Raw genomic sequence first — 23,875 nt, forward strand, 5'->3', positions numbered from 1 at the left:
TGGAGATTAAACACCATGCATCATCATGTTCAAAAGGTGAGTTGACCTTTAGGTCACTTAGCTTTCATTATTATTGCACCATTGACATTAACTCCTTAGCGACCTTTGCCATGGTCTTAAGGATTATCATACTTACATTGAATTAGCTTCATTTTGCTACACTAATCCAATATTATGGGTGCTTCTACTTCTTCCATCCTCTTGGCTTACTTCCTAATCCTCTACCTGATACTATGAAGTACCTCTTGAGACCACTATCATGCAACTTCTCATCTATTCGATGCTTGTAAATAAGGGGGAAATTTTCTTTAATGTTATTTCCAACCTTATCCTTCTTTCTTTCCACTTCACAAAGTTGGACTCACAGCAATGAAAAGCTACAGTTTGGAACCTCATGAGGAAGGCTTTACAAAATTTATTCCAAGTTTATGATGCAATTAGGAAACTCACATTCCAATTTTTAGCTTCTCCCATGAGGCACATCGGGAAGTACTCTTATTTTGTTGGTAATTTGTAACAATGTCTATGGTTCCATTCACAACCACTTCACAAAGTGGTATCAAAGTGTTGCACGACTGAAGATCATTGACATGGTTTTAATATTTTAGTAAGTTCTTGGCAATAATTAATCACTTTAGTAAATTTCTTCCCTTTTGGTCTTCTTCAAAATGTCTTAACCTCATGGAATAGTTCTTCACTGATTGGTTTTGTGAGTTGTCTAATGCTGGTCTTCATTGTTTTTATTCTCTTTCTTTCCATGTTGAGGGATAGGCTAGGGGCCTTGAGATTTTCTTCTTACGTAGATGAGAAGATAAGTAACACTCCAAACAAACCTGTGCATAATTTAACAAGAGAATTGAAATTCCCTTGCCTATCAAGTTTTTCCCAACTTTAGAGACGCTTCTTTTGCATCTTTTTGCGATTAATCACTCAATGTTATTTTTTAAGATACGTACTTCAATGGCCTTAGCCTTGAATGGCATGCAATTCCTTGACAATCATACCAAATTTTGTAATCTAATTACCATGTATGGACCCCTTGAGGGTGTCCCTTATTGCTCCACCTTCATGTGACCTCATCTAGGGGGATAACGTGTTTGCTACTATAAGTATTGGGGGTTAACGTGTTTGCTACTATAAACCTACAATACAGATTCATGCCAAATTTAAACTCGAGCCTTGGCAAGGAAACAAACACTTTGATAAAAATCCATGTACTCTCCTTAGAAAAAACAAAAATGTGAGGTCCTTTTACAAGGATCAAGAAAGGTCAATTTTGACCGCGAGCTTGGTGAGTTTTAGGATAATTATATCCATGAAATATATAATTTTTGACCAACAAACTAGTAATTTTCACTTAGTTCAACAATCAAATAGATGTTAAAAATCTAAATCTGAATCAATCAATCTCTCCCTCCCCCCCCCCCCCCCAAAAAAAAAAACACTTGAAATGCTCAACTAGGATCCAAGGATACAAGCTTGTTGACAATCATAAGATAATTCAGTAGCCTAAGTTGATTCCAATTATATGTTCACAAAAACTAATAAACATAAGCAAGTTTTGAATCAAAGAGCATGTGTTCACTTGAATTGGATAGGGAAACATTTCTTTCTCAAAGACAAAAGCCCAAAGAAAAAGATAATCACCCATTTTATCAAATATTATGAAAAGAATGATACAAAGGCCCTAGTATGCATAAGAACCAAGAATAAAATAACAAACCCCTTAATCCACACCTTACCTCACCCATGCTAAGAATCATTCTCTACAAGTTATTGATGAAATGCCTTGCTCTTCCCATGAAGATCCTATGAACCATCTGGCATGAGAAAGACTGCATGATGTGAAACCTTTGAATAGATATTTAATGGATCTCAATATTTTGAGCCTGTAAGCCTCCCTCCACTAGTGCCCCCCACACACTTTCCTGTACTTTGGTACATACTTTACAGAGTACTTACCTTTTCTTGAAGAAGCTACTAGGCCCATCCACAATTAGGCTCCAAAGCAGAGGAACTTCTTTGGAGCTTGGCCGGATGCTCGGAACTTTGCACACGACTCCTCGGCCTTCACAAATTCCTCGCCTTTCTTTGCCTCTGCAATAGCGCGCTGCTCCTCTGCAGATCTGTGCACTGCTGCTATCTGGTTCTTCATCTTCTCCACGTATGCCGCCCTCTTTTTCTCAAGAGCTTCCTGCAAATTCCCATGCTTAATAAGACTGCCTTTAAACACAAACAAAAACAATAAATCTGAATTCTCTTCCATAGCTTCCTGCAAACTTTAAATCTGAATTCTCTTCCATAGCTTCCTGTAAACTTACCCTAATCACACAAACAAACCATTCCGGGGGCGGAGGCCCTCCCAATCATGATTTTCTTTCTTTTTCTTTTTCTTTTTTTTTGGGGGGGGGGGGGGGGGGGGAAACAGTGTACATCGGCTGCCATGATCGCCCGCTTTTCGGGTTCTCTGTGCATGTGCACGCTGGGGGGGAGAAGTCCCACCAATGTATACCGGCTGCCCATGACCGACCGCGTTTCGCTCTTTCTGCATGGGTGTTGTGGGTGGTGGGTTTGGGGAGGAAAGGATGTGTAAAACCCCTAAATATTGTTTAAGCAAAACCATTACCTCTTCCTTCCTGAGATTGGCTTCTGCAGTGGCCTTCTTAGTGTTCTCCCATGCATTTATCTTGGCAATCACCTTGTTGTATCTGCAAAACTTGCAAAACTTAGGCTACATACATTGCAATTCTCAAAACATGCGGGCCGAAACCGCGCTAAATGCATAGGAGAAAATAACCAACTAAGAGATCTATACTTGTTGACAGATTTTGATTTCTCATTCTCTTCCCAAGCTCTAATGTGAGAATGTGTTCTGTCATGAGTGACTTTGGCAAGGGCCTCATCTGCAATCACTCCACATCTTAGCATTTGATTAACATAATTGCTGAAAGGCACATGAAAGCTAAAAGGGGGGGAAAAAAAAAGTAATAGCAGCATGAAATTCAGATGAAAATATGTCAATTTGAGAAAGCTAAATGGAGAGCAGTCTATAAATAAATACCTCTGTCCTTGGACCCAGCTGCTTCTCCAGTGCTTAATACTGCCAGGGAGCTGGAGCTTGCTGAGGTGGCCTCTGGGGGTTCTTCTGCGGTAATCATCCTCATTAGAAATCAAATCTGACAAATTAGAAGCTCAATAGGGGGGATAAAAGAGCATTACCTGTTGGAACTATTGCTTTAGAGGTGAATTCTTCTACGGGAGGGGGGGGAGGGCAAGGGGGGGGAGAGGGAGGGGGGGCTGTTTGCTCTGCTTCCATGGACAAGGCTGAAACACTAAGCTCTGACTGAGATGAGGGGCAGATTCAACCTACGACGATCAAGGAGAAGAAAGCAGAGAGGGGTGCGTAGGCTAGAGCTCTAGCTCGGGCTCTGGCTCTGGCTCTGGCTCTGGCTATGGCTATGGCTATGGCTCTGGCTCTGGCTCTGGCTCTGGCTCTGGCTAGCACAGTTCAACAGCAAAAATGGAGAAGGGGACGCGCTGAGCAGAAAAGAGAGAGCTGCGAAAATAACAAAATAGGAAAAATGAATGGGGGGGGGGGGGTTGAGCTGTCATCAAAAGAGAAGCACTTGCTATATTTTGACCCACAGAAAATTGACAATTATGTACTTTTTTTTATATTTTTTTGATTTACTACGTGCTCCGGATTTACTGTACAGTATCGAAATCACCGTCACTTGCTTACCTGTCGCACACCTGGCACCCTCCACGTCGGACCTTTTTGCTTGGTCACGTCCGACGTGGGCCCTTCCATGTCCTTATCTTTGAGCACTGTTTACACCCATCAAGAGAGGTGGCCCCATCCCATGGTCACTGTTCACCCTCTATGCTATATAGCATCCCAAAGATGCTATTTTTTGGGTCCCAAGCACAACCACCTCTCCCAGAGTGATTTTTTTTTTTGATAATTCTTTGATTATACCTTACAAAACAATCTATTTGTAAGGTTTTTTCAATAGCAAAGCATTACTTAATTAATGCACGCAAGAAAAAGATTAAGATTTTGGTGCCTTATTTGTTATTACACATTTTTATTTTGTATGTACATTTTAAAGGGAAAGTGAAAAACGAGAGGTTATTATCTACTTTTTCCACAGGTTAGCCAAAAGTTTACTCAAAGATTCGTAATCAGGAAAGACAAATACCAAATGTCCTGCACTAAGATTCGTAATTAGAAAGATAAATACTGCACTTATAACTCCACTTAGTTGCTAAAAGAGGCGATTTTTGCCCTTAAAAAGTTTAAATTCTCTAAACTTCAAAAAAGCTTTGAAGACACAAGTTCATTCTTCTCATTTTTTGCTTAACAAAATAACATAGGGGGGCCTATTTATAAAACAATGCTTATGATATTATCTAGCCACTCTTCAAGGAAGGTTGAACAATCTTTCTTATCCATATAGATGTAATGCTCCAGATATTATCTAGCCACTCTTAAGGCAAGGTTAAGCAATCTTTCTTATCCATATAGCTGTAGTGGTATGTATAACAAGACTTTGAACACCCATGAGCAAAGGCATGAAATGCATTAGTGTGTTGAAGTAGTGCATATGATTGAGTGTTTCGATAAAGTCAAAGGAACACATGACAAGGCTTATCCCTACACATAATCTTTTCCATGTTGAGAGAGTACTTGCTTGCCCATGCCATAATCATCATGTAATAGACATAAAAATTGACGAGTGTTTTTATTGGTTTGTGCAAGTGTGGGCAATGATGAGGTGTGTAATCAACATAATTTTGGGGGTTATTATACTACTTTTTTTCATGCCAAAGCTTTAACATTCCACAAATTTCCTAACAATTGGCTCAAACTTGTTGGGAGTGGGAGAATATGCTCATTCTCCACCATGTGTCTCAATCATTTCGTGAATTCTTTCATGTATGTTTTCTTTACTTTTGGACTAGAGATTAAGCTCAAGACCAACATGGTCTTTTAATTATGTATTTATCTTAAGGCCGACATGGTCTTTCAATTATGTATTTATCTCATATGTCATTTTGGACTTCTGTAGACCTCTCTCTCTCTCTCTCTCTCTCTCTCTCTCTCTCTCTCTCTCTCTCTCACACACACACACACACACACACACATGCACACACACACACAAAGGGGTTTTTAAATTTGAAAGTGGAAAAACCCATATAGAGGAAAGAGGAGGTACTTTATCACCTGAAAATCACTTGTTTGTGCTCTCATGCACACACCTGCACATGCCCACATACACACACAAACAGATGCAAATACATGTGCACTTACATACAAACAAATGCAAATACACGTGCACACACGTGCACTTACACACATGCTTGTGCATATAGACACGTAAAAATTCACACATGCATGTGTACATACAAGTGTACAAATACAAAACACACACACACACACACACACACACACACACACACACAATTACCCCCCTGATGACACCTCTCTCCTCAATGCAACCCAATTATAGTTAGCATTTACAACGTACTAAACTCTACCTCCCATTATACATATTTTCCTTGTATTGACAAGTTTTTGTAGTGAAGCTTAGGTGAAACAACACCCTCATTACATGCATACACATGAGGCATTATCATGAATCTTTACATCATTCAATCAGCATGTTTCTCCCTCTTGATTTCCTCTCTTTCTTTCCATGCCCAAGTTGTGAATGTGCCATACATAATTCCACCAATTAATCTTTACATATTTTTATTGAATAATGTCTAAGATAATCATGCAAGCCCGTGCATGCAATTTTGTGATGGGAAACACCAATGCGTGTGTTGAACATATCATTGTTAAAACGTACATGTGTTTTGTTAAACATGAAGTTGATTGTTTGATGTGCAAATTCACTTCACTATGGCAAATGGGATCTTTAAAATAGAACAAGGACAAACTTTCTAGAAGTGTTTTATTTATGGTGACATTCTACGGCATGAGTGCAATGCTTGAAGTTAAGCACTAACAAGTCAACATCAACCTGCTGGAAAGTACCAAGCTCCATGGTTGCACTTTCTTGTCACTTCTTCAATGCACCATTTATAAGAAATGTCATAAACAGTCACACATCTAAGTTAATGTCCAATTGCCTTGAATCATAATAGCTACTCACACATCTAAGTTAATTCCTAATTGCCTTGAATCACAATATGTTATTGGCGTAGAGTTTTTCCATACACACCACGTCTTTCTTATTTAGAAGGAAACAAGTTAGCCGCATCCTCTACGAATCTCCATTTATTCAAAACCATTGTTTAGAAAGATATATGATGCTTTCAAGAGGACACCAAGTGTTAAACAAAGTGAAGGTATGAACATCTACATCTTTGGGATTTTAAGACACTCTTAACAAGTTTTAAATCAATTTAAGGATTAGTTATTATTTTGTATAATTAAAAAACCATAAACTCTAAAGTTCATAAATCATATGTATAGAGAGAGAGTGCATGTGCAAGGTTGAACAATAATCACTTTGATTTAGTCTCATTTTGTAAAGTAGGTATTAAAGGAGTTTGAAATGTAAAATTAGAAAATCAAGCATGGATTTTGAGAACTACTAACATCCATCCATCCATCATGACACATACATGAAAACATACATTTTTCTTGTGAAGGTCATATGTTATATACCTGTAGCTCTTTTATTGCTATTCTAATTGCATTCACCATAAATGAAAGAAAAAAAGCTAAAGAACACTTTAGTTCATATGATGATTCTTTAAGAATCTTTTTCCACGTGTTGCACACTATGATCATATCTTATAGGGTGTGTAACCCCAACACCTATCAATTGGTAGTGAAATCAAGATCTCTCAATTTTTATAAGACGAGATATCATCATCTTCTTCTTTATCTTCTTCTTCACAAAGAAGAAGTTGATGATGAACAAGACAAAGAAGAAGACGAAGACGAAGACGAAGAATAACAAAATCATGATTATTAAGGATGGATATATAATATGAGACCCTATGAGTCTTATTGGTAAAGAATATGTTTAAAAAAAGCATAACACTAAATAAAAAGAGAATAAACACCATGTTTCTAAGGAAGTGTGTTAACCACTCCGTAGGTTAACATGGTTTCACCCACCTGACCTACCATAAGGTGTTTTTCTATCTTACTTGCTCAAACGAGCACTTACCTTTTTTAAGACGGTGCTAGAACATATAAAGTGGCCTTACCCTACACTTAATATCAAATAGGGAAAGTCTATAGACTTAGTGTACATACTTGTTTAAGACTAATTAACCACTCTAGTTAACATTACTTTTCAAGCATGGCTACACTCATTGTAACTCATCTTTTGTAACCGCGCAAAGTGCTTAATGTAAAAGAAACATGGGATGACCGAGAGCTTATGGCTTGTGTAATGCCAGTCATAGGAAAGAGCTGTACATAGAGCTAGGAAGACTAGTTTTAGCCCTGAATTTTAAATGGGCATCCAACTATTGTAAACTATGAGCTCTTGTATACAAGACATTTGATGAAATATGAAAGGGGACAATCCCATTAGTCTCATTGGAGTTTTTCCCCCCTCTCTCTCTCTCTCTCTCTCTCTCTCTCTCTCTCATGAGCTTGTGGGTGTATGCTTGCTTGTTGTCCTTGCATGCTTGATTGTTGGTGTGTGCTTATAGGGATGGTGATGCTCTAGCTTCTCTCCTTCTCTCCCCTCTCTTTGCTCTCTACCAAGTCCCTCTTGCATGCATGTGGCATCGAGTGAAGGTTCAGCTTTCCATAGCTCCCTCCTTCTTGCTCTCTACCTAGCTATTGAATCTCTACTTGGGTGACACAAGTAGAGGTGGAGTGAGCCCCTAGTGGCTTTACATCTAGGAGTTAACCCTCATTAGGGTTGGCTAAGTGTACCTCTCCAAAATAGACCCTTGCATGTTGTTTCTCTTCTTCTCTCTCTTTCTTGTGTGCAAGGTAGTGTGTTAGGATTAACATCTTTGGCGCCACTGCCAGGGAGTGCATTTAGCTTAGGGTCCTCCATTTAGTTCATTTGCTAGAGTCCTGATTTGGCCTAATTGGAGTACAAATCCACCAGTTGGTTGCTTAAGTTTGAGCTTGTTTTTGTTTGTTGATAGTGATTCCATGGAGCAATGGAGGTCAATCGAGCATTGGAGCATTGAGATATTCACTGAGTGTGGGAGAAGCAAGTAAGTGTTCAAACATTTCCTTTCACATTTATGCAAATCTCTGATTTTTTGTTCTTTTTTCATCAAGTTTGCACCATAGCTTAATTAACAAATTAATCTTAATTAGTTAGGTTTTCTTAAGCAGTGTAGGCATCAATAGATAGCTTGAGACTAGCTCTAGCTCTCTGTTAAATAAAAAACTCAAAAAAATTAGTGGGACGATACCTAAAATTGCAAGAATCTGAGGAAAGAACAAGGCGAAAATCACATTCTGCAGGGTTTTCTGAGAAGTGAACGGTCATTCCTTTCACATGCCATGGTCATGGCACTTGTGCCATGCCCGCTACATCTTCTCTAGCCAAATCTAGGATCTCTCAGCCTTGAATGTGGCAGTTAGCATTAAAAATAGAATAATTGTATTAAGTAGGCATAAAGTGCATTCAATTACATTTAGCCAAGTGGGTACAGCTGCACTGTCAGGGAATATAATAGGTGGCTGTCAGACCTGCAGCTTTAAATTCCCTAGAAAATCTGAAAAAAACTTTAAATCTGACAGTGCCATGGCCGTTCCTTCCCGAAGGGTACGCCCATTCCAAAGCATTCATTTTGTTTTCCACGTCCGTGTTAGTGTTTCCATGCCTGTGCCATTCCCTTTTGCCCGAGAAAGCGTACGGCTGTTCCACTTGTGCCACGCCCGTACTACCAGTTGTCATATCTAGAGTGTACGCCCGTGGGTAAACTTGCCATGCCCGTACCATTCACCTGCTACACTCGTACCTTCTCCATTCCAAAGCGCACAATTGTTCCTTCACGAAGCCACACCCGTGTCCTTCAGGAAGTGTACACCCGTACAATCCCAAGAGCATACGACCGTATTATTCCCAAAAAAGATCACAAACTTTTCAGTGGATTTGCTAACTTGGTGTGTCGTGCCACCTTAGACCATAAGGTTCCCTCTCCAGCCAAAGGTAGCAATTCTTCTAATTCTGGGCGAGGTGCTCGGAGAGCGTACGATACATAATGTTGCTTTATTGGTGTGACATCTGAGTAGGCCTCTGGTAAAATCCGCCTAGTTGGTTCAAATGGTGTTATTTACATTAACACCTTGAACATCAGTTTTGGCTTTAGCAGTGGATTCATACTCTGCACCACCAGACAAGGACTCCAGAATAGTATCATCAGTAAAAGATTCAATGGTTTCTTGTGGGAGAGTATGATGTACCTCCCGATTTTACCGTGGGGGGAGACGGGTCAGGTGCCGGTACCTCCTTTGGGCGAGAGTGTTAGTGGGAAATTATATATGTTGAGAAGGAAGAGTAGAAAAAATGCAGTCTACTTGAGACTTGTCAGTAGTAGGCGGAGCATTAGGATATGGATTAAGTAATTTACTGGTCACATTAGAATACACATGGTAAGTAGGGTTAGATGATGAACATGATGTCTCTTCCTGACCATGCCCTGAGCTTGGGGGTGGGCGGCTAGGTTTGTGGAGTTTCATAAAATCTTGGAGCTCAGTGATATCCTCGAGACTTATGTTGGGATATTCAATATGTGTTTTATCAAAAGTGTAGATGATGTTGGGTGGTTAACATGGATTCTAAATGTTTGTAGATATTATGATATAGTTTTAGAATACCAAAAGGGTGATATAAGGAAGATTCACATAAGTTTAAGTGCTGGTGAGTATTGTATACTTCTACCCACCCATGGCTTATAATCCATTGATAACTATGGGCTACAACCTCGTAGTTGGCCGCCGGTGTGTCGGGAATATCATTTGGAACAAACATGTTTAATTTTTCAACGCTTTTGCACAGGATTTTAGAGTTATGGAGCACCCAACACATTTGGCAGCATCCATCTTCTCGAAGCGCCTTGTTGCTTCTTCTTGCGCATGTCTGGCGATAGCCTCCCTTCCCCGAGCCTCTATGATTCTTTGAAGTCTTTTGGCAGCCAATCTTTGATTGTCTTGTAGCTGTTGGGTGACTTGCACCATTGCTTCTTGGTGTGTAATCATCAGCCTACATCTCAGCTTGGTGCTGATGATGAGTGCTCTAACCTTCTCTGCATTTGCCTTGTTGTTATGTTCTCTTTCTTGTTGCAAGTGGGTCACGATGCTTTTAACTTATTTTAGACTTAAGGATAGCATTTGGATATGGCCTTGTAGCTCTTCTTCTTTGGCTAGGTAAGTGTGCTGGAGCTCCTGTACCTGCTGTTGGGCATGGATAGCTGCCAAGTCTTGGGGTTATGGGCGACTGCCTTCTGAAGTTGCTCTTTATCCTGCTCCAGTTGCACTTTCAAATTTTTATTCTCTTTAATTCTTTGCACAATAGTTTGGCTGAGAACAAAATTATTATTTTCCAGTGCTTGGTACCTGGCCTCTTGCTCCTTAGTTGCCTTTAAACTCTTCAGGATCACATCGCTATGGGTGGCCTCCGCACTGTTAAGTGTTCTTGCAAGGTCCATACTTGGTTGTTTGCCTCTTGAACTTGCTTCCACAATGTGGCATTGTGATCATGAAGCATATGTGTCATGAGGAGATGGCACTGCCATACTTGTTGTTCTTGCTCCCATAGTGAAGCACTTGTGGTTGTTGCTCCTTCTAGTCTTGCATGCGGCAGTATTAGTAGCTCATCCAGTCCTTCCATAGTTTTCTGATAGAATTTTTCATAGTCAAGATTATGTAGGAATGACATATTTGGTATCACCTCTTTGTCCTCCTGATGCCTCCTTTTTCTTGGACTAGGTGTATCTTTAGCCCTTGGCCTTTTACCTGTATCCAATGGCGTTGCTGTGACTTGCAGTGGGAGCGATGTTGCTTCTTCAAGTTCTTAGGGTTCTTTCGCTGCACTGCTTCTACTTGAGTCTCTGGCTACATCCTTGCAGGTGTGTCTGGACATAGTAGAATTCTTTAGGGGAGACATGTTTTTGAAGATTAACTAAGCTGGGCTTTGAGGAGGAGTCATTTGTTGTGCTTCTTCTTGTGTGGCCTTGCTGACAATGGCTTCTTATTGCTCTAGTACTTCCTGATATGACTTGATTTCTTGTGCGAGCTCAGCCTCAATTCTTTGTGTTTCTTCAGCCACATCTAGTATGACACCTCTCATCTTTCTTTCAGTCTTATTTTTTCTTCCTCTCTTGATCTCCTTCATTATTTCCTTAGTTTCCATGAGGACAGCTTGTCCTTCTTGCGTTTCTACAACAGTCAACGCTGGTTGCTCTGTTAGGAGTGCCAATTGCATTCTCTCTTCTGGTTCTGGTTCTGGTTCTTGGAGAGGCCTTCGAGCCACATGTTTTAGTACCTATGTCATCAGGTATACGGGTTGCATGTCTTTGACTAATGCGCCTTAAGGTAGTTCTTTATCTCCCTGTGGATATAATAGGCCCAATCCTCCTTCTTTTCTTCATGCACCTTTGTGATTCTGTTTAGTGGTACCCTGTTGTACCTGTCCACTGGCTTCACTCTTGCATGATCAGTGACATAGCCCTACATGCCTTTTTTGTGACTTCATCCCCTGATGTTCTCGTATTCAGCTCCATTAGAGTTGTAGGAGCTCATCTTCAACATGGCATCTAGGGGCATCTTATCAAAGGCATGTGTATGTATCTTGACTGGTGGTGGGAGCTACAATGCCTCATGTATTAACTCTTATGTGATCAGTACTTGCTCCGTGGTGCCATCTGCTTTTGTTACTGTCCCCCTCTTGGGGGCTTTGCCATACGTCTTTATATATTTTGCACAAAGTTCTGTGTCTATGTTTTGGGGGAGAACCTGTGCCTGCCGCCGCCGCCGAGGCCCACCTTCTCTAGCTTGTCTTTAACTTCTGCCTCTTCTAGAACCTGGAGGCACTTCGGGCTATGATATTGCAAGGCCACCTTTCCATGTCCTATGTGGATCTCCTTGTTGATGATGGCACCATGGAAAGCCTTGGCGAATGGACCCAGGTAGTTCATCTTCGAGCCCCGTATTGGTCTCTTCTTTTGGCACACTGGGGATCCTGTTGCACTGGCTTGTGTTACCACGGGGTCTCTGTGGCTTCTGGATCCGAGGTCGACATTTGTACATGGAAAAAAGATTAGTCCATAGACAAGTGGGGCATGTGCCACTCCTCGTTGTTGTCTTTTTCCTCTTTTTTTTTCTTTTTTTAATGGTAAAAATTTTAATTGTGATGGGAAGGGTGTTAGTGGTGTGAGCAATAAACGAGGTGTGTTAGCTGTGATATAACAAGGTCAAATTAAGTACCGTGAAAGTGTAGGTGCAGGGGTAATCTCGTGAAACCGGGTAAACTCATGAGAGTTATTTCCGTGAGATGGATATCCGTGAAATGGAAATCTGCGAGATTTATTTTCGTGAGGTGGAAATTTGTGAGATTTAGTTTCATGAGAGTTGGTTTCGTGAGGTGGAAATCCGTGAGATGGATTTCCATGGGATGAAAATCCATGAGATAGATTTCCGTGAGATGGAAATCCATGAGCTTTAGTTTCATGAGAGTTGGTTCCGTGTGGGATGGAAATCCATGAGATTTAGTTTCGTGAGAGTTGGTTCCATGTGGGATGGAAATCCGTGAGATGGATTTCTGTGGGATGGAAATCCGTGAGATAGATTTCCGTGAGGTTGCAGGTTTTTTGGCCATAGCCGTGAGGTTGCAAGTTTTGGCCGTAGCCGGTGAGTTTGCAGGTTTTGGTCGTAAAGTATTTATGTTTTGTTTTTTATAAATTCAATTAATGCATTATTGGATCAAACCACAAAGCAGAGTTTTGTGTAAGGATGATCACGAGGAAATTAATGATGATGTCATTGATTGACAATCAAAGACATTTATTCAAAATGCAAGAACTTTGATTGAAATGTAAAGACATTCTTTGCCCAAGTCATTCAATTGATTATGAGTCATTCAATTGATTATGATCAATGTTTGAATACACGAAAGAAAAGAAAACACAAAGATGGGCCCAAGCTCCTACCTCAACATGTACATGTCGATTGAACACGCAAAGAAGCGAGGAGGAAGGCAATGCAAGGAAGGCACTATTGCATTTGTGCACACGATGATCGACGATTGTACACAATGATGGAAAAATGAAAGAATTTTGAATTTATGGCACAGCCATAAGACTAGGCGGCTACCTTAATAAAGAATGCCACGTGTCTTCCTACAATTGGTCCAGAGAAAGTACCCGTTTCACGACGTGAAGCATTTTGGATTAGTTCACAGCGTGAACCATTTTGTACTAGTTCACGGCGTGAACTTTTTTAGATGAGTTCACGGTGTGAACCTTTTTGTATCAGTTCACGATATGGTCCTTTCGGACCCATTGCTTTACGAATGCTTTGTGGAGTGTTGTTTTGTTTGGAGTACTGCCAACTTACTTGTGAAGACCATTTCTATGCCTTGTCTCCCTTTCAATTCCTTCTTGTTGATTCTTTATTGACCCTCTTCTCATCCTTGTAGAGCTGGTTTCCAAGTGGACCCTTAGGCACCCAATGCTGTGTACCCTGTGACTTGGTATGCTTTTTGCATAGGGATTTTAGAATTGCTGCCTTTTTTTCTTCATGAGTTGATGTCACCGTGCTTGGTGTTTCTATCTCCTCAATCGTGGCCTACTTCCCTGTGTTTATTAGGCTCTATAAGGGTATGGATATGACATTGTTGCCCTTGTTCAACAGTGATATCCTCTTCTTCCATTGGATATTACAGTTACTGCTGGCGCGCAAATCTAGGACCATCCTAGGATCATTTCCTCTTCCATGGAATCTGCAGGCATGACAAACACCTTCCCAACCAAGGAATTATTTCTGATGGAAACATTAACACTTAAAAATCCCTCAGCTTTCGTAGTTGTCAAGTGCACAGTGCGTACTTGTGTGTTGGTGGTTTCAAGGTGAGGTTTATCTAAGTCTACCCATGTCTCGTATGAGATCAGGTTATGACTTGATCCCATATCTATTAATGCAATGCTCGTTGCATGACATTTAGCTGTAGAGAGTCCCACCCTGAGTCATTCTGGTTCAATGTTTAGTTCCTCTTCATTTAGGAGAGTTAGTGAAGCCATGTTCACGTGCAACATTCTCTTCTAGAGTATTTGTTTAGCTTTGGCCTACTTTGCCTTAGCCTCTTCTTGAGCTTGCTAGATTTTTTCTTTTGCGAGCTCCTTTTGTTATTTTAAGAGATGTTCTTGCAAGACCCCACACAAAGGTCTTCAACGCGATCACGAGGATGCAATCGCCCCATCAGAGGAAGGTGGGAATGTTAACCCAATTCTAGGGTTGACAAGAGCTACCACCATTATCTTACATCAAGGAGTCACGGGTAGATACATCAAAGGGTCATACATTCAAGATATGAAGCCAAAGTGACAAAAGCTACAACTTGGACGAGCACCCGTAATGGTGTGATAGAGTATTTATGGCAATTATCGTTTCAAGAGCATGTGGTGTAGCAAGATAGGATGAAGTCCTAAGTGATGTACTTCATGGATATATTATGAGAGTAGACATTGTAATAGCATGAGTGTTGAAATATACAAGTGAATGGGTGTGTGTGGGAACAAGCCCTTGGCAAGAGGTTATAAAAGAGAATCTGTAAATGAGTGAGAAGCAGTGAAAAGGTGAGAGGCATCTACTAGGAGAGAATAAAGGGTAGCATGAGAAGATTTAGGATGTGTGGAGATATTGTTGGAAAAATGAAGAGTGGAGAGAATCAAACAAAAGAGGTGGAGTGAATCAAGGAGAGATCAGTGGGATTAGATGCTTGGCATCTTGTGGATGTAAACTCTATAAATTGAGGCATTGGCCTAATGAGAATTGGCTGGTTTTTGAGTATCCATGCCTACATTAAGCTATCAGTTAATTAGCTGGATTTTTAGTATCCATGCCTACATTAAGCTATCAGTTAATTGCTCACTAATCTCGTCTTAATCATAGTCTAATCTCTTTGTTAAAATGATGTTGATTCTTGCATTTGATCCACCATAGCTCATCACTTTACTTGTATTTTAACATGGTATCAGAGCCTAGCTTAGGATCCATCCAATTTATGAGCTTATTATCTTGCTAATCATCCTATTAATTAGGATTAGGAGATAATCAAATTTTTAGTCAATTTTCAACCATTCTCTAAACCCCCAGCTCATGGAGGATCTCCCTCTCCCTCTAGCCTTAACAATAGGCTTCAAGCTTCTAGCCCCACCTAGCCAAGCTGCCCATGCACCGGCCCATCAAGTCAAATTGTCAAACTGCCGCCCCCAGTTGCTTTAGATTTCCACGAGTTTGCAGGTGCCTCCTTTCTAAAGAAAATCTCAGATCTACACTTACACAGAAGCAATTGGTCTAATTTCTCTTGGCCCCAAGGGTTTTCAAGGGTGCTCTACATGATGCTGGTGATGTTAGATTTGTGAAATTCCTCAAGGAGAAGTGGCATCAAGCTCTGCATCAAATCTGCAAGTAACTTTGGTAAAACAAAGATTAAGCATGTTTGGTCAAATCTTTTGTTTCTTGGCTTGATCCTCTACTAGACTAACTGCTATGGATGGCTTTGAAAGGAGTTGAGCTCATTTGAACTCTAAGGCCCTAGATCTGGCCTCCTGCACACACTATTTTTTGCACACAAAATAAGGGATTATTTTGCTAATCAATGATTAATCAGTACTAATCACTGTATTTTTATGCAATTGAGGGTTCAAATTTACCATTGGGTATCTGATATAGATCCCTATCACTTCAGATTACAATTCGGAGATGGTTTGATACTCCAACCATTCAGTACAGATTTGTTACCCTTGGCTTTATGTAATTTTTGGTGAATTTATGCCAATAAATCTGTTGTAATCATCACCTAAACACCAAATTGAGTTGTAAAAGGGTAGACTACCCTTGAATATTGAATTGGATCAAGAGGTAATACCCCCTTCACATCATCATGAGAACGACACAAGAGATAGCTAAATTTAATGGGGAGCAGTTTTATACATGGCAAACAAAAACCATGTATTTGCTCATGGAGGAAAAATATGTGGGGGCTAGTTGAGGGAAGAGATGAATGCCCAGAGGTGATTGGGAAAAATGAGTGGAAGAGCAGGAATGAGAAAGCATTAGGACTCATCGCACTCAGTTTAAATGATGAAATCATTCACCACATCACAGGGATACAATGGGCAAAATATGCATGGGATGAACTCAATAAATTATTTGGCACTCAAGCAAAAAATTCAAAGATAAATCTGTTAATGCAATTCTACAAACTTGACATGAAGGAAAGTGAACCTTTAATCACACACTTGAACAAATACAAAAGCATTTAGCAACAACTGGCAGCCACCATTGGTAAGAAGGTAGAGGATGATGAGGCACTAGCAGTGCTTTTGAAGAGTGTGGACAAAGGTGAATATGAAAACATTGTGGCAACCTTAAAGAATGTACCTGAATTGAAGCTGCATGAGATAGAAGGAGGTCTACTAGAGCAAGAGACCAAGTTCAAAGAGAAGAAATGGGTGGACTCAAGAGCTGGAGAGGAAAAAGCATTCTTCACCCCCGAGGAGGATTCTCATCACGAGGACAAGGACGAGGAAGAAGACGAGGAGGAGGAAGGACCTTCACTTGCCACAACTATGGGAAGCCAAGACACATGGCAAGAGACTGCTACATCAAACCCAATGAAGGAACGACATTGAAAAACTTCATGGATACTCCTAAGGAAGTGGAGTCAGATCATCTTTTCTGAGAGAGAGAGAGAGAGACAGAGACAGAGACAGAGAGAGAGAGAGAGAAACCCAATGGAGAAGGAACGACATTGAAAAACTTCATGGATACTCCTAAGGAAGTGGAGTCAGATCATCTTTTTTGAGAGAGAGAGAGAGAGAGAGAGAGAGAGAGAGAGAGAGAGAGAGAGAGAAACCCCAATGTAACCTGCCCCAATGGAGTAAAACCACCTCTAAGCCACCGATGATGTAGGCCATGTGGTAGACGTATGTGTGAGCACTTTAGTCAAGGTCACGGGGGCACTTGTAGAGTAAGCCTTGGACACATAGAGAGAGAGAGTATCAAGGACTATGAGTTAGGAACTTGAAGCACTAGTCGCGGGCTACCAAGTAAGAGGGAAACTTGGTATAGGGTCTAGGTGTGCTAGGATTATTCACTTGAGGGGAGGTGTTGAAATATACAAGTGAATGGGTGTGTGCGGGAACAAGCCCTTAGCAAGAGGCTGTAAAAGAGAATCTATAAATGAGTGAGAAGCAGTGAAAAGGTGAGAGGTATCTACTGGGAGAGAATAAAGGGTAGCATGAGAAGATTTAGGATGTGTGGAGATATTCTGGGAAAAGTGAAGAGGTGGAGAGAATCAAGCAAAAGAGGTGGAGTGAATCAAGGAGAGATCATTGGGATTAGATGCTTGGCATCTTGTGAATGTAAACTCTATGAATTGAGGCATTGGCCTAATGAGAATTGGCTGGTTTTTGAGTATCCATGCCTACATTAAGCTATCAGTTAATTACTCATTAATCTCATCTTAATCATCATCTAATCTCTTTGTTAATGATGTTGATTCTTGCATTTGATCCACCATAGCTCATCACTTTGCTTGTATTTTAACAATGAGGCCTCATATGAGCCTAAAGTGCCCAGCCGGCCACAATTTAAGTGAGTGTGAACACTTATGGCCATGTATATAAGTGAATTTCTCTCATAATACAACATACTCTCCCATTGTGCAATTGAGTCTTGCTCTTGCTAATCCTCTTGCTAATCTATCTCCCTAATGCATGCTAGTGAGTGTGTATGAGTGAAGTGAGGTGAGAGGAGGGACAAGGACCTATCGTGCAATGCGGCGGTGTGACAATGCTTGGGAGACGTAGTGAAATTTCTTCTCAAGGAGTTGTAGGGCTTGGAGACCTCAAGGGTTACGAGCTCCGCCACATTGGAAAGATCCTCAGAACAGCTGCGGTTCACTAGGTAATCTGTTTTTGGATGTGTTTCAAGGAGGGTTAGGGTGAGCCATAGCAGGTATCCACCCCAACCCCAAGAGAAAGAAAAAACACATCGGGTATGGTTAGGAACAGGAGATTGTTGCATGGTCATTTGCGCCTTAGTGAGCTGGTCATTATCAACAATTGTTATTAAGTGGAGGGAGGACTATTGCATGAAGAATAGCTGACTAGGGTGGGCAGAACAATAGAGGAGTAGAGGTGTGCATGGGGAGAGAGGGCACATTGTATGAAGAGATGCAGGAGAGGAAGGTTTGGTGTGAGAGCTTTGTTTTGAAGAAGAGAGCGGCAAGACTCAAACCATTTTTTTAAAAAGAAGAAGGCGACATGGGGACTAGTGGAGGAGACTTGGATCTTTTGAGAGTAGGGATTGCAGGGGAGATAGGGAGTTCTGTTTGGAAGGTGGTGTCTGAGGACCTCTGAAATTGCATCATTGTTGGAACTTGGATTAGATCAAGGATTACTCAACTCAATTCCCAGTTGTATTTGATGGTTGAATTTTGCAAGATATTTTTGCAGTTCTTGTTGTTGTGTTGTTGATCTTGATAGAGTGGATAATATAAGACTGGTGTTTGTTAAGGTTAACTGTGTGGGGTTCCCTTGATTTCTTGTTGTTTTCTCTCGTCTATTTAATCCCGAACTCACCGGCTTTGTTAAGAATAATATTACAAAGGCCAGATTGTGTGGAATTGAAGAGCTCTTGTTTTGGTTCTATTAGTGTTGTTGGGATAGAGTTCTATTGAGGGAAAAGCTGTGAATGAAGAGCTGACCTTGGTTGAGTCTGAGCTGAGTAGGTTAGCTTGTGTAGGAGTCAGTCATAGCCAGGTGAGGACTAGATATAATCAGCTATGGTTTAGGGACCTTGTTTTGTCTTGTATAAGTTGAAGGGAAACGGTCCTGAGTCACAACTGACAGTTAGAGTTTTGTTAGAGGTCAAGTGTCAGCAGCAGTTAGGCTTTGTGGTGTAACGGGTTCTGTGGTAGCTATAGTCAGGTTGGAGTCAGTTGAGTCTCTACAAAGTAGGATTCTTGTCTGGTTTAAGTGTTTGGAGGGTATAGAAGTGCTAGTTGATGTAGAGGAGAGGATGCCTACATCAACTGTATCAGTTTAGTTGATTGGTTGGGGACTGTCGATTCGGAGGCATATGGGTGCACTATAGTCAATAAAAATCTAATTGTGTGATATCCCTTCAAATTTAGAGGTGCCTAAGGATCTATGGTTGTCTGAGGACATTTGGAGAAGATTCTGATTCACTATAGGCTTTTGAGTCACCCGGTTTTGTGTCAGATTTCTAAGGCAAAATTCAGATTTAGAGGTGCCTAAGGATCTATGGTTGTCTGAGGACATTTGGAGAAGATTCTGATTCACTATAGGCTTTTGAGTCACCCGGTTTTGTGTCAGATTTCTAAGGCAAAATTCAGAGTGAAGGTCAGAAGAGGGTCAGTAGGGTGTCTAGGAAGGACTTGGGATTGTGTATGTAAGATCAGCTAGCTGGAGGATAATAGAGGATCCTAGAGGATAATTTTCTGGACTGGAGACAAGTGGAGGATTTCGGAGGTAGAATCAAATAGCTCTGTGGTACCTGTGAGTGTTTTTGGTCAGCTCGATGGCAGGCTGAGGTCAGGAGAGGTGCTTAAGTGAATGATCAGTGCTTTTAGAGGTCAGAGTTGACCTAGAAGGACATATGAAAGAGGCAGGTAGGCTAGATAGGGTGGTTGGGAGGGAGTTTAAGTGTTCAATTATGTCAACTGAGGATTAGGGAACATCAATTGGGTGTATTGGTTCCTTCTCTTTGTGTTTGTGTTGGGTTGTGGTGCTGGTGGTAGTTTCTTCCTCACGGTGGTGTGGTTTGGATGGGGCTATAGAGGCAGGTTCTCTTGGACACATCAACATGAACTTGGAGACATGATCCTAGAGGCATAAACCTGAACTTATGAGCTATCAACCGATACATGAACCTGGACAAGTGAACCTACAGACATGACCCTACTATTACCCTTAGTTATCAATAGTCATCCCCCACCGAATAGCTATGCATTTATCCTTATTCATTATTCAACTGGCATACTAAAAGTATGTGTCAGTTTGTATCACAACTATTAACATCTTATGGCGCAAAGCACAGTCACTTGGAAGCATATGTGTATTCAAAGAGAAGCAACACAAGTAATGTAGATACTGATGGTTTGCCGAGACTACTTGTTTTTTGTTTACTTTTGTTTGTGTTGTTATTCATTTATGTTCTTTGCCTTTCTCTCTGTAACACATTAATATGAATAAAGGTACGTGTTGGCTATCCGCCCGCCACTAACACTTTGGCTATCCTGATGTGTTCGATTCCCTTTTGATTATCTTGGTTTTGGTTTATTTTCTAGCATGTTCTTGTCCATGAATGGATTTGTCACTGGTTACCTCTCCCAGCTAAGTGTGAAATTGTCCGTGGTCTTCTAGAGACCGGGAATGTTGAAATCATTCATCACAATGTGGCTTCTTTGTGTTCCATTCTCGTTTATGTCTGGATTATGGTTGTCGGTCGCGCACTCTCTTATATTGATTATTGTCTTGCTGAGTTCCACGCTCTATTGAGTTAGCTAGTCATTGGGGCATCGTTAATCGCATTGAATTTAAAACCATTCATTTTTCTCATGGGTCCAGTTATTATTGCCATCATTTCTTATAGTGCGTTCCCCGTTGCATGTGGTTCGATGAGTTTTGTAAATATTTGTTATGGCTCACCCTAACTGTAAGATTCCTCTCTCCATCTTTTGAGGTGTAAAGGTGTAAGAACCTCCCCTTCTGTTCTTGTAATTATTTCCCTCTTTGAAATAGAAGAAAGATCTTGTTTTACCTTGTTTTGGCCTAGAGAGAGAAAATGTCTAGAGAGAGATAATCCAAAATTGAGATATCTTTAGATATAAAAATCCTCCTAGTGTCTAAAATGGATTCCCTGAAATAGAAGTTCAAAATAAACTTTCCAATGTGCATTAGGAATTAATTGAAAATGGTATAAGGGACCTTAGCCTAAGGATCTACATTTTCAAAAAAATTTGGATTATGGTCCAATTAAGGTTCCAATGGGCCAATTGGATTAATCCAAGTGTTAGGATGAGATAAATCCAAAAGAATAAAAGAAAATACCCAAAAAATGAGTAAATGCTCACATAAGATGAAGAGTTGACTGAGTACAAGGTTTATTAGTTAAAAATTATGAGATATTACTAAAAAAATGAGATATTTTAGAATAATGATGCATTTTTGACACCTTGGTAATAAGGAAAGGGGGACTCTTGAGGTAGGCACCTCTTTCACATGTGTGGAAGGGTTTTTTAATTCAAAAAAATTGTGATATTTTTATCTCTCCTCTCTCCTGGATCAAACCAAATCAAACAGGGAGCCAAACTAGTCTAAATCTTATCCAAATTGAGTCAAACTAAACCTAGAAAATTCTAGAACCCAATTGGACTTGGTTAGTGGCCTCCCTCACCTATAAATAGACCCTTAGTCATTTGTAATAAAATATTGGAGCTATACCATGCCAATATTATATTAAAATAATCATATTTTCTATTATCCTTTAAATTTTCCTCTCTCTTGGGAGCTTGGAGCTCTCTCTCTCTCTACAACAACTCTTGGAGTTGCTCTTCAGATATGTATTATTTTTTGAAAATTTTGCCATAGCTTCGTTGATAATTCTCAATTTTTTCTAAAAGAGTAAAAGCTTGTATAATGAAAATATGATAGTAGTTCCTCTTTTATGCTTAAAATCAAACTATGAAATTAAATCATAATTTTAAGCATAAAATTAAACATAACTATGATTATCCCACTAGATTGAGCTAATTTCAACATTCCTCTTTTCCCAATTTGTTAGAATAATCCATTTCTCATTTAGAATGAATTAGAGTAAATTTCAACTACTCATAAACAATCTAAAAGAATTTACCATTATTTTAATAGCACAAAATCATGAAAATATCATTTTCTTAATCTCTAGCTTATTAAGCCTAGAGTTTAGATTTGAATTAAGAGACTATCATTGAGAAGCATCCTTTTTCAAGGGATTTAGCCATAAAGATGGCTATTCTTTTAGAGAGAGAGATTTACTTAAAGAAAGCATTACTTTAGAAAGCTTCTCAAGCTTGAGAGGTATTGAGAAGAAGAAAGTAATTGGAGAAAATTAGAAAAAACCATAAAATTTGATTTTACCTCCAAGTTTGGCTTGATTCTCTAATTACAGTGAAGCCCTCGACTAATCAATTTTCACAAGCCAATCACACAGCGCAACGTGGCATTCTTCATTAAGATATCCGTGCAACGTGGCATTCTTCATTAAGATAGCCGCCCTGTCTGACGTCTACATTTTAAAATCGATTTTTTTTCTTTTTTCTCCATTTCGCATCGTGTGTGTGGATTGATTTCTGCATTCGCTTCCTTGTGCATCTCCCGAGCTCGCCATCTCTCTTCAAAGCGATTCTCGACTATCCCTTCGAGGTGGGAGCTTGATCCTATTCTTTTCTTTTCTTTTCTTTTCTTTTTTGTTTTTGTTTTTGTTTTATGTTCTTCATGAATCAAAATACAACAGGCTTTGTGAATGGTGTTGATGTTGAGTGACGTTCAATGGTCTTTATTCCTCTGGAAGGAATAAGAAAAGCTAGTTAATGGATGAATAGGTTAGTGGTATATTAGGAATTCCTAACGATGTGGGGGGTGGGGTTTTTTGCGGATGATTGCATTTTGTATGTGTTTGAGCCCTTTTTGTATTTGTTTGAGCCCTTTTTTTGACTCAATTTGTTTTTGGCAATCATCAGCAAGGTTATATGTGACTTTTGTTAGTGGGGACACTAAGAGATGTTAATAATGGGAGAGGAGAGGGAAGGATCCGGAGGAAAGTAGACTTAATCATTAGAATGAGATGTGATTCTCAGTTCCTCATTTGATTCATTGAAGCGACATTCATCATTTTAAGTATTTGGCCTTTTGTGTGGCAGGATTCTTGTCAAATGTTGTTGAGTCCTGACTTTTTTTGCCTATGTGCTTTTTGTGTTTTTATGTATATTTAAGCTTATGATGCAAATTTACATGAAGTACAATAATTGAGTCATATAGACTCTTACTGAACTGCTCTGTGTTGAAGTAGCCACTTGTTGGTGAGGATTGAAAGAATTACGTCGACTTGGGAGGCTAATATAGATATCTTTACTAAGGATTGAAGATCATTGATTTATGAAGATGGTGGTGTTGTTTGGAGAGGTTTATAATTTGAAGGAAAATTCCAGGCAATGGGATGTACCATTGACCAGGCTTTCACCCACCATGGCCCCCCCATCTAGGGAGTACCTGGAAGTTGTTGATGGTGAGGCTTTGGTGCAAATGTTCTCCAGTGCATAAGTATGGATATGTACTCATAGAGCAGCTGCTACATTAAGTTAGTGATGAAAAGAATAGTAAGCAATAAGCTTAACAAATATATAATGGCTATTGCATGACATGGCTTAATTCTTGATTAGACTTAAATCGTGAAAGTGCAAGTTCTTAAGCCGTGAGACTACAGGTCTTGACCCCGTGAAGTTGCAGGTTTTTACCTCGATGGGTTTTTTTAATAAATTTTTTATATTTTTAATTTTATATTGATTTTATGGGAAAACTAGGTCCTGATTTGCGATCAAGTTCTTGTGCACTCATTTCTCACTTCTAGATGGGTGACAAGATCATT

The 23,875-nt window shown here is 40.0% G+C and overlaps 1 protein-coding gene across 4 annotated transcripts; it reads right to left on the reverse strand.

Annotated features, from left to right (window-relative positions):
- Positions 1–1,630: 1,630 nt before the first annotated feature.
- LOC147607833 (remorin-like) lies at positions 1,631–3,558 on the reverse strand. Of its 4 annotated transcripts, none has more exons than XM_086789775.1 (6): positions 3,220–3,558; positions 3,062–3,142; positions 2,816–2,903; positions 2,627–2,708; positions 1,963–2,194; positions 1,631–1,820 (listed from the first exon to the last, which is right to left on the reverse strand). In XM_086789775.1, exons 1-5 carry the CDS (start codon positions 3,314–3,316, stop codon positions 1,997–1,999), a joined length of 546 nt encoding a protein of 181 aa, XP_086645901.1. In that variant the 5' UTR covers positions 3,317–3,558; the 3' UTR covers positions 1,631–1,820; positions 1,963–1,996. The 4 variants fall into 4 exon arrangements, with proteins under 4 accessions (XP_086645901.1, XP_086645899.1, XP_086645900.1 ...); XM_086789773.1 differs by having other exon boundaries at positions 3,062–3,145; XM_086789774.1 differs by having other exon boundaries at positions 1,631–2,194.
- Positions 3,559–23,875: the final 20,317 nt, after the last annotated feature.

This window comes from Cibotium barometz, chromosome 54 (genome assembly GCF_041138505.1).
Source record: "Cibotium barometz isolate CiBa-2024 chromosome 54, ASM4113850v1, whole genome shotgun sequence".
NCBI lineage: Eukaryota > Viridiplantae > Streptophyta > Polypodiopsida > Cyatheales > Cibotiaceae > Cibotium > Cibotium barometz.

Bases quoted from the DNA above. Each gene is read 5' to 3' on its own strand.
- LOC147607833 (XM_086789773.1), bottom strand. From the start codon at position 3,316: ATGGAAGCAGAGCAAACAGCCCCCCCTCCCTCTCCCCCCCCTTGCCCT. The intron at 2,904-3,061 runs GTATTTATTTAT...GAGTGATTGCAG, and splicing joins AGCTGGGTCCAAGGACAGAG to ATGAGGCCCTTGCCAAAGTC. The intron at 2,709-2,815 runs GTATAGATCTCT...CAAGTTTTGCAG, and splicing joins AAATCAAAATCTGTCAACAA to ATACAACAAGGTGATTGCCA.